The sequence below is a fragment of the Dipodomys ordii genome, unplaced genomic scaffold (assembly GCF_000151885.1).
Source record: "Dipodomys ordii isolate 6190 unplaced genomic scaffold, Dord_2.0 Scaffold116, whole genome shotgun sequence".
NCBI classification, from domain to species: domain Eukaryota; kingdom Metazoa; phylum Chordata; class Mammalia; order Rodentia; family Heteromyidae; genus Dipodomys; species Dipodomys ordii.
Window position 1 is genome coordinate 1,573,705 of NW_012267332.1, and position 10,770 is coordinate 1,584,474.

General features: G+C 38.6%; 1 protein-coding gene across 1 annotated transcript in view; it reads left to right on the top strand.

The window, feature by feature from the left end:
* Positions 1 to 10,770, top strand: part of LOC105995203 (fibronectin type III domain containing protein 3C1-like) — a 71,912-nt gene that overhangs the window by 37,863 nt on the left and 23,279 nt on the right. Inside the window, exons 5-15 of the mRNA XM_013028900.1 lie at positions 800 to 1,064; positions 2,726 to 4,474; positions 5,783 to 5,835; positions 6,167 to 6,309; positions 7,048 to 7,107; positions 7,434 to 7,572; positions 8,314 to 8,367; positions 8,483 to 8,604; positions 8,691 to 8,865; positions 9,944 to 10,030; positions 10,484 to 10,622. Coding sequence (XP_012884354.1) covers positions 800 to 1,064; positions 2,726 to 4,474; positions 5,783 to 5,835; positions 6,167 to 6,309; positions 7,048 to 7,107; positions 7,434 to 7,572; positions 8,314 to 8,367; positions 8,483 to 8,604; positions 8,691 to 8,865; positions 9,944 to 10,030; positions 10,484 to 10,622 — 2,986 coding nt within the window. The remainder of the gene's footprint in view (positions 1 to 799; positions 1,065 to 2,725; positions 4,475 to 5,782; positions 5,836 to 6,166; positions 6,310 to 7,047; positions 7,108 to 7,433; positions 7,573 to 8,313; positions 8,368 to 8,482; positions 8,605 to 8,690; positions 8,866 to 9,943; positions 10,031 to 10,483; positions 10,623 to 10,770) is intronic.

A 10,770-nucleotide genomic window follows, 5' to 3' on the forward strand; every position in this document is an offset into this window, starting at 1 on the left:
TTACTAAAAAGCGACTGGTGTGTGTGTGTGTGTGTGTGTCTGTGTGTGTGTCTGTGTGTGTGTGTGTGTGTGTCTGTGTGTCTGTGTGTCTGTGTGTGTCTGTGTGTCTGTGTGCTGGTCCTGGGGCATGAACTCAGGGCCTGGGCATTTTTACTCAAGGCTATTGGTCTACCACTTGATCCACAGCTCCACTTCCAGCTTTTTGGTGATTAATTCAAGATAAGAGTGTCCTGGACTTTCCTGCCCTGGGCAGGCCTTAAACTGAGATCCTCAGATCTCATCCTCCTGAGTAGTTAGGATTATCAGTGTAAGCCACTGGCATTCCACAAAACAATCAGTTTAAAAGTAATTGTTCAAAGCTGGGTGCCAGTGGCTCACGTGTGTAATCCTAGCTACTCAGGAGTCTGAGATCTAATGATCGCAGTTCAAAAACAGCCCAGGCAGGAAAGTCCATGAGACACACTCATCTCCAATAAACCACCAGAAAACCAGAAGTGGCACTGTGGTTTAAGTAGTAGAGTGCTTAACTTGAGCTGAAGAGTTGAAAGACAGCATCCAGGCCCAGAGTTTAAGCTCCATGACCACCACCAACAACAACAAAAGTAATTGTTCAAAATGACTGACCTATAACCAAATCCATCTTAGCCTTTTACAAGATGCCTAATTTACCTGCTGACTTTTGATCACTTTGATAATCAGTAATCCCCCATTTTTGTTGATTCCAAGTATGTTCATCCATTTTAATTAGCTATTATAATTGCTACAATAATGACTTACTTTCCTGTGTCCTCTATCTTAGGTGGTTGAGGAAAACGGAATTCAAAAAATTATTGTTGTGCCCCAGATAACTGACTACAACCTGCAGGTGCCTGCTACAACACACGGATCCCAATATATGACACATCCACCCGTTCTATATCCACACGCTACTCAGATGATGTATCCTCCAGCTCAAGGAGAATTTCCAGTAACTTACTTCCAAGAACCTGTTGTGCAGCAGCTGATGCCACCACTACCAGCTCTTCCACCAGCACCAGCAACGTATATGTACCAAGATTACCACGGTACTGTATACCTTTTTTCGATAGAAACTATTGTACATTCGTTAAACAAATTGAGAGCACAATAACAGGGAGTTAATTGACCTAAAGTATAATATATTCATGTGGGAAATACCATGGTGCAACCTCTTTGTGCAACTAATACACACTGAAGACACTGGATGACAGGAATGTAAGGCATATTCTGTTGAGGGCTAGGTATTGGGGAGAAAGAGGAGCCAAGTGGGTAAATGATTATTAATAAAGTTAAAGTACATTACATGCACATATGGGAAAAAATCTGTTGAATTGTTTTTAAGGAAAGAGAGAAGGGGAGAGTGATAAAGAGGTGAGTTTGATGCATGGATAGAAATATCACAATGAAATTCCCTTGTACAACCAATATATACTAATGAAATATATGCTAATAAAATGAATAGATTTAGAAAACTTATAAAGTGGAAAAAACAGAAATAGCAACATTTCCATGAACATTTGCCTTGTGTCATCAATCCTACATATATGATGATACACACTTAGGTTTGTTTTAGGCAAAATGTTTCTTAAATAGAATTTCCCATAAATATTTCTTGTACTTTTTTATTTTATTTTATTTGTCGGTTGTGGGGCCTGAACTCTGGGATTGGGCACTGTCTCTCAGCTCTTCAGCTCAAGGCTAGTGCTCTACCACTTGAGCCATAGCACCACTTCTGGCTTTTTCTGCTTATGTGGTACTGAGGAATGGAACCCAGGCAAGCATTCTACCACTGAGCCACCTTCCCAGCCCCCTCTTGTACTTTTATATAGTATGAATTTATTGATACTTATTTTTTACTGAATTTTTACTGACTGAGTCTATAAAATCCAACCTGAAAACCATAAAAGAACTTGGTCAAGAGCCAGGCACCAATGGCTCACTCCTATAATCCTAGCTACTCAGAAGGCTGAAATCTGAGAATTACAGTTCAAAGCCACCCCATACAGGAAAGTCTGTGATCTTACCTCCAATTAAGCACCAAAAAGCCAGAAGTGGAGCAGTGGCTCAAGTGGTAGAGCACTAGCCTTGAGCAAAACACTCAAAGGCAGCACCCAGACCCTCAGTTCAAGTCCTGGGACCAGCATTAAAAAAAAATAATAACTTGATCATTAAGACCTTAGTCTAAGAATATAAAAGGCATTAAAGGGTCAATATTCCAACCATCTTAAAACCTTAAAATCTGGAAAAAAGTATATAAATTGTTTATATTTATCTTTCTATACATTTCAAGATATTATAACACGCAGAGACACATATGCATATGTCTAATACCCTATTAAAGCCAAATAAGAAAACTTTGAAGCCAGGCTCTGGTTGCTTATACCTGTAATCCTAGCTACTCAGGAGGCTGAGATCTGAGGTTCGTGGTGTGAAGCCAGCCTGGGCAGGAAAGTGCATGAGACTCTTATCTCCAGTTAACCACCAGAAAATCAAAGCGGTGGTGTGGCTCAAGTAGAATTGTGCTAGCCTTGAGCAGAAAAGCTTATGGACAGCACGTAGGCCCTGAGTTCAAGCCCCATGACCAACCAAAAAAAGAAAGAAAAGAAAACTGAAAAGTAAAGCCTGGCTTTAAGTGTTATTTTGTTGGTTAAGTTAAAAAAAACTTGATATATGTAATTATTATAATTTTTCAACATCATTGTTTTAGAAACCTACTCTTATGGAAGAGCAAATTATAACGAATTTGATGAAAGGCCTGCTAAGACAGGTGAATATAAGAAAATGAAAGACCGCCCAGGTGGATGCAAAAACAAAGCTACTAGCATTACACCTGCTAAATATACTCCAGATGTTTACACTGTAGACAGTGCTCCCCACATCTACACTGTAGATGAAAGTTGCAGCACTTACACTGTAGATAATACATTGAGCACTTGCACTGAAAACAGTACTCTAAATACTCACACTTTTGACAATCTTCCCAACACTGACATCTCTAACGAAACCCCCAGCATTTCTACTGACAGTGCCCATAACATGGTCACCACCGACACTAATTTTTGCTCGGAAACCACTGACAGCACTGATTGTGCTTCCACAACTACCACCTCTGACATAATTGTAAGCCCATCCGTTTTGGAGAATCCTTCAGGCTCTTCCTCCTCAGCCAATGCTGCCAACACTCCTATCTCCGAAAATGCACCTAGTATCATTGAGAATTCTCTCGCCACTACCAGTGCTCCCAGCACTACCTGTGATGAATCCAGTGCTCCAAGCACATCCACTGATCCCAGAATAATCAATGATGAGCATAATGCTCCCCTTACAACCAGTGCTTCCAGCACAACCGATACTGAGCCCAGTGCTCTAAGCTCATCCAGTGCTGACCCCAGTACTCCCAGCATAACCAGTGTATTTAGTAACACCAGCACATCCACTGCTGAGCCCAGTGCTCCCAGCACATCCAGCCCTGAGCTTAGTGATCCTCTGATATCTAGCACTGAGCTCAGTGCTGTAAGCCCATCCGGTGCTGAGCCTAGTGCTCCAAGCACAAGCAGTGTCGAGTCTACTGATATTCTTACACTTAGTGCTCTTACCACATCTAGCACTGAGTCTAGTGCTCCTCTCACACTGAGTGAGCTCAGCACAACCAGTATTGAGACCTGTGCTCCCAGTACATCTAGTGCTGAGCCTAGTGCTCCCCTTACATCCAATGTTGAGCTTAGTACTCCCAGCACAACCAGTGCTGAGCCTAGTGCTCCTCTCATATCCAGTAACACCAGCACAACCAGTGCTAAGCCTAGTGTTCCGAGCACATCCAGCACTGAACTTAGTGCTCCTGTCCTATCCAGCACTGAACAAATTGTTCCCCTCATATTCAGTGCTTCCAGCACTGAGCTCAGTGTGGCAAGCACATCGAGTGCTGAGCCTAGCGCTCCAAGCATAACCAGTGCCAAATCTACTGATCTCACATGCAGTGCTCCTCTCGCACTGAGTGATCTCAGCACAACCAGTGCTGAGCCTAGTGCTCCCAGTACATCCTATGTTGAGCCTACTGTTCCTGTCATATCAAATGTTGAGCCTAGCATTTCCAGCACAAGTGCTGATCCTAGTGCTCCCAGCACAACCATCACCGAGCCCAGTGTTCCCAGCATCTCCAGTGCTGAATCTAGCACTCCCAGCATATCCAGTGCTGATCTTAGTGCTCCCAGCACATCAATTACTGAGCCCAGTGTTCACAGCATGTCCAGTGCTGAAAGCACTACTTATAGCACATTCAGTGCTGAGCCCAGTGCTCCTAACACTGAATCCACTGAGTCCACTGCTCCCACTACATCTGGAGCTGCCAAGGCTGAGACTAATTATGGAAAGAATCAGACACCAACAGATGGAGAAAACGAACAAAAATCAACTGGAAAACAAAATCAGATCCAATCATCAAGTGAACCACTAAAAGGTAAATCTAGGAGTTTCTTTGCTGATGAGTGTTGAAATCGTTAGGAATATCAGTGCCTTTTAAATATTTAAATGTCATTTTCTACTTCCTTTTCTTTATTTTTTGTGCTTCTACCTGTAATTGTCATTTATTTTAAAGTTGTTGTTGTTATTATTATTATTATTTGGTGGTAATGAGGTTCAAGCTTAGAGCTTCACATTTGCCAGGCAGACGGGCTACTGCTTGAGCAATGTTGAACAATGTACCAGCTCTGTTTTGTTGTTTTATTTTTTGCTTATTTGACAGATGTTCTACCACTTGAGCACACTTCCAGCCCTGCTCTTGGTATTTTTCACACAGGCTCTTGCTTCCTGCATATGCTTGTCTGGACTTCAGTCCTCCTATTTATACCCACTCAACTTTCTTTCTGCTGAGATAGGGTCTAGTTAACTTTTTTGCCAAGGCTGGCCTAGAACTGAAGTCTCCTGATTTCAGTCTCTCAATTATCTGGGATGATAAGCACACACCACTGAAGCCTGGCTATTACTATTTTTATGGAAAAATAATTACAAACTGGAGACATGGCTCAAGTGGTAGAGCACCAGCTGAGAAATAGTTGTAAAAATGTATAGGGTACAATGTGCTGTTTTCGTATACGAAAACGACATAGAATTATTCAGCCAACAACTCACTATTCTCTCCCTTCCCACTCTACCCCTTCTCCATCATTCCATTTCTACTTCTGAGTATCGAACTGTATTAGGTCCACATAAAAGTAAGATCATTATTTTCTTTCCGTGCCTGATTTATTTCATTTAGTGTAATATCCTCCAAGTTCATCTGTGTTGTAGCAAATCACAAGATTTACTCTTTTTGAGACTGAATAGAATGAAATGGCAAATTAACCTGCTTTTTAAAATCTTGGAGAGAGTTAGGGATGTAGTTCAATGACAGAATTCTTGCCTAGTGTACGTAAGGCCAGAGATTCCATTCCCAGCACCACAAAAAAATAAAAATTTAATTGTACAAAATTGTACAATTTAATTGTACAAAATTGCATACTCTTATTTTTGCCTGTCAGTGAAATGTCACAAATTACAATGCTAACCAATTTATATGATTTTTATTTTAGGTGAGGGTTTTTATTTCTCTTTTGCTAGAATTTGTTTAACACACTTTAGACTGTTTGCTTCTTGTAAAGTAAATAGCTGTTTAGTGTGAGTATTTGTCTTGGGCATGATATATTTGTAGTGAGATAATAAATATACCACTACTTTCTTTTATTTTTACCAATGTAATTTTGTGTTTATGGTGGTTGTCTACTTTTAGAATGCACAAAGCAACCTGAGAAGTCACGTCGTTTCAACATTGAGAAGCCCATTGTAAGTAACTAAAATGAAGGAGCATTCCTTTTCATTTACTTTCGTCAGTCTTAAGCCTAAAAATTTAGTGGGATGTTTCCATAGTACCATTTTAATTTGTAGCTTTAACTGGTTAAAATTTCATAATCTCTTTTAGCAATCCAATAAATAAAGGGCCTTTTTGGCATTATTACAGACAGGATTCATGGCTTACTGAGATTGATCACAGTGTGTAAGAACTTAATATGAAGAGAACAATCTACTTAGAATCAAAACAGACTAAAGGAAAGACTATATTATAAATCACAGCTTATAATTTTTAAGTTTGATCCTCATGTTTTTACTATTTTAGGTTTCTGATATTCAAAACAGATCTGCTGTGATTACATGGAATCTATATGGTTCTGAAGAATTTGACGATACTAGACCTCCAGTAACATTTGAACTGGCAATGTCTACAACAGGGAAAAATGGAAAATATAAAAATATTTATAGGTAAGTCATTTTAATCATTTCTGCTTTCCTACACTTCAATTCAGTTGTGCTATCTTAACATATAGACCCCCCAAACTGTACTTAACAGGTTGAATTCTCACTTTTTCTAAGCTTTGAATACATTTGTTTGCAGAAGTCATTTTCTAAATAGTATTAGGTTACCAAGTCAGCCCACAAAACTCATTAGATTGTAAGACTGTTAAAACTGAATACTTTCTATATCAACTAGCTCATTCAGTTTACAGAGTTCCTATTAAGAGAGAAATTTTTAGCCAGTCCTGTGGCTTGAACACAGGGCCTGGGCACTGTCCCTGAGGTTTTGTGTTTTTTGTTTATTTGTTTGTTTTGTTTTTTGCTCAAGGCTGGTACTCTATCTCTTGAGCCACAGCCCCACTCCTTACTCTGTGTGTGTGTGTGTGTGTGTGTGTGTGTGTGTGTGTGTGTGTGTGTGTGTGTGGTTTTTGGGATAAAAGTCTCATGAATTTTCCCTGTCTGGGCTAGCTCCAAACTATGATTCTCCGATCTCAACCGCCTACAACCGCCTATATAGCTATGATTATAGGCATGAGCCACCGGTGCCCAATTCACTGTTACCATTTTGCACACATACAAAGTGGGTTCAAGTCCAGTTTCAAAGAGAATCATGTTTCTTTGTCAGTTGAATGTATAAGATAGGAATTGTTTGCTTAGTTTTCAAATATGCATGATACCCATTGTAAACAAAAGTTTTCTTCACAGTGGTGACAAACTTTCATTTAACCTACATACTCTACAACCATCCATGACCTATTTTTTAAGGTAAGAACGCCATCCTACACAACTGACACCTAACCTATAGTGAGCCAAAATTTCCTGGTCTGTACCAATTCACTACTTCTAATCCCTATAGTCAGCCTAACTATTTCAAGCAAATTGATCTTTCCTTTAAGCTTCAAAACAACCTCCTTCAGATCTGGTATAGTTCACTTTCTTAATTTAGAAAAGAACTTTGGGAGCCATCTGCAAGTACCCAACTTTGCTATATGAACCCATATTTTATCATTATTCTTAGGAAGTCTGTCTGAAAATGCACACTTGTGATTTCATATTTAAAAGCTTATAATAATTGTCATTACATTTTTTAGAGTTGCAGCTAGAAGAGGCTCAAATTATAAAATCTTGTCTGAAGTGGTTAATTTTACAACACCAGGCTGTGAACCGGATCGTCCACAAGCACCTAAACTCATTAATCGGTCAAAAAATACTCTGAATTTGCAGTGGAAAGTAAGGATTTGATTGATAAAAGCATTTTCTACTGGGATGTGAATTTTAAGTAGGGAATTCTGCCTATCTGCCTTAACCTTTTTCTCTAGTATCTTTCTTTACCACAATCTTTCTGTTCCTTCTATCTGGATCAAATGTCAAATAAATTGAAAATAATCAACAATAATTATAATAATTAATTAAAACCTAATTAGCACTTTCTACCCCCTAAACTTAGTTATTTATTACCATTCTAGTTAAATTTATCTCTCAGGCTAGGAAGGTGGGCTCAGTGGTAGAGTGCTTGTCTTGCATACATGAGGCCCTGGGTTCGATTTCTCAGCACCACATAAACAGAAAAGGCTGGAAGTGGTGCTGTGGTTCACGCGGTAGAGTGCTAGCCTTGTGCTGAAGAGCTCAGGGACAGCACCCAGGCCCAGAGTTCAAGCCCCATGACCGAAAAAAAAAATCTCTCATTTGACCTAAGTGTTGATTTTCTTCATGACATACATAAAATACAACAGAGCATAGAGCTAGACATATTTTATGGAGGGTATTTTAACTTTAAATTTTGATTCCTTTTAAAACAAAGTATATCTATAAAATTCATATCAGCATATTAATTTTATATCTATAAAATTTTAGATTTGTAATTAATGTTGTAATGCATTACCTATATGTACATGTACACAATATACATAGCATATAAGTATATAGATATGTAAATACAGGCCATTATAATTGTCTTTCTGGTATTTTTAGGGTTCAAATGAAAATGGTTCCAAAATTAACAGCTTCCTTCTGGAATGGGATGAGGTATACAGCCTTATTTTTAAAAGCACTTGATTATGTGTGATTATTGTTATGATGAATTTGTCTTGTTAACCATTGTACTTTCTAATATTCTAATTTTTCTGCATGTGTTCCTAAGGGGAAAGGCGAAAATTTCAAAAGTTGCTATACAGGGACCATGAAACAGCAAAAGTTCCTAAAACTGACTGCTTCAACAAAATACTCATTCAGATTAGCTGCCAGAAATAACTTTGGCTTGAGGTACATTGAGTTATTTGCAGCATTTAGAAGTCTGTACTTCCATAAGAACATGAAACTAATTTATTCATCCTAATCTAATTTTGCAGTGATTTCAGTGAAATCGCAGCCTTTTATACATCCGGGTCTATGCCCCCAACACCTTTGCCTCCTAAGCTAAAGGAAGCTGATATCTTTAGTTTGTCACTAGAATGGTGTGCGCCAGCCAACGTAAACTCACATAGCCATCTTACTTATGTATTGGAAATGGAGGAACCAGGAACTGTAAGTTTTCTTTTACATACTGTAATCTTCAAACTCATTATTATGTACATTTTACATATACTTATCACTTGAAAAAATATAAATTTGATTAGTTATGCTTTCTACTTAATCAATTGAATCCAGAATTGAAGGATTCCTGAGTCCCTAGATTGTCAGTGGGGAGGAGGGGTCAATGTGGACCATTTTTTAGCAAGCCTGTGTAGGATCTCTAGTCCTGAAAATTTGGTAAAGGCAATGGTAGCCAGAATCACAGCACAGAGACTCAGAGAAATGTATTATTATATAGATCTTTTCACTTTAACACAATTCCACCAAGCTATGTTTTTTTTTTTCTGGTCTTGGAATCCTGATGGGAGTGTGTATTTCATTCCATTCAACTTTCAACTTTATTCAAAAACGGCAAGCCAATTTTAAAAAGTAGCTGTAAATTATTACATATATATCCATAGAGATGATAGGTAGTTGGACAAGATAGATAAGACAGAGAAAAAGAGAGAGAGAAAGAAAGAAGGGGAAGAAGGGAAAGAGAGAGAGAGAGAGAGAGCGCCAGGTGCTGGAGACTCACACCTGTAATCCTAGCTATTCAGAAGGCTGAGATCTGAGGATCACAGTTCAAAGCCAGCCCAGATAGAAAAGTCTGTGAGCCTCTTATCTCCACTTAACCACCAGAAAACTAGAAGTGGTACTGTGGCTCAGTGGTAGAGTTCTAGCCTTGAGCAAAAGAGCTCAGGTAGAGCTCCCAGATCCTAAATTCAAGTTCCATGACTGACAAAAAAGGAAAAGGAAATATATAGATACCGATATATATATATATATATATATATATATATATATATATATAACTTTGAGAAGTGTTTTGTTGTAATTAGTATGCTAAGAAATTTCACATGTGTTATCTTATTAACTCCTGAGGAGAAGGGTCCATTCAAAGTAGAAATTATCTCCATTTCTTAGCATGGAGATATTGAAGTTCAGAAAGACTAAGGCACTTGCTCAGGACCACCCAGATCAAAAAATAACTCGAAGCTAGAACTTGAATCCAGGCCTGACTGACTCCTGAATTTGTTGTCATTTCCAGGGATTAGGTTTTAAACCTACATACAATGGTGAAGACTTCTCATGTACTATAACAAATCTACAGCGAAGTACTACATACAAGTTTAGGGTATGTAGCTATCATTTATAAATTTGTGTCACGTTTTCAAATAAAATTATACTCTGCTGGAGAAAAAAAAATGTTTTCCTGTCAGGTACCAGTAGCTCACACCTATAATCCTAGCTACTCAGTAGGCTGAAATCTGAGGATCACAGTTCAAAGCCAGCCCGGGCAGGAAAGTCCATGAGACTCTTATTGCCAATAAACCACCAGAAAACCAGAAGTGGCACTATGGCTCAAGTGGTAGAGCTCTCACCTTGAGATGAGGGACAGTGCCTAGGCCCAGAGTTCAAGCCCCATGACTGGCTAAAAAATATTTTCCTTTGAAATTAAACCTTATTTTGCATTTAGTTCACAGAGGTTCTCACTCAAAGAACTTGCTTTATATTGTAAACTACACATTATCAAATGTGTAATCGTCAGTTCCCATAGTCAGTGAAGTATCTTGTTTCATTCAAACAGATTTTTTCCTATAATATGGAAGGACGAAGTAATCCCAGTAATGAAGTAAAATATACTACCTGTCCGGACAAGCCTGGAGCTCCAACACAGCCATACGTAAAAGGAAAAATTCATGCACACAAAGTGAAAATTGGGTGGCGTAAGTGATATTCTATTATTTAAATGCTTTGCTACCTCCATATTAATATTAACTACTGACAAAAAATGTTTCTCAGACTTCCCTAAGGTTTAGAGAATATTCTTTTTTTTTTTTGGATCCGGTTGTGGGGCCTGAACTCTGGGCCTGG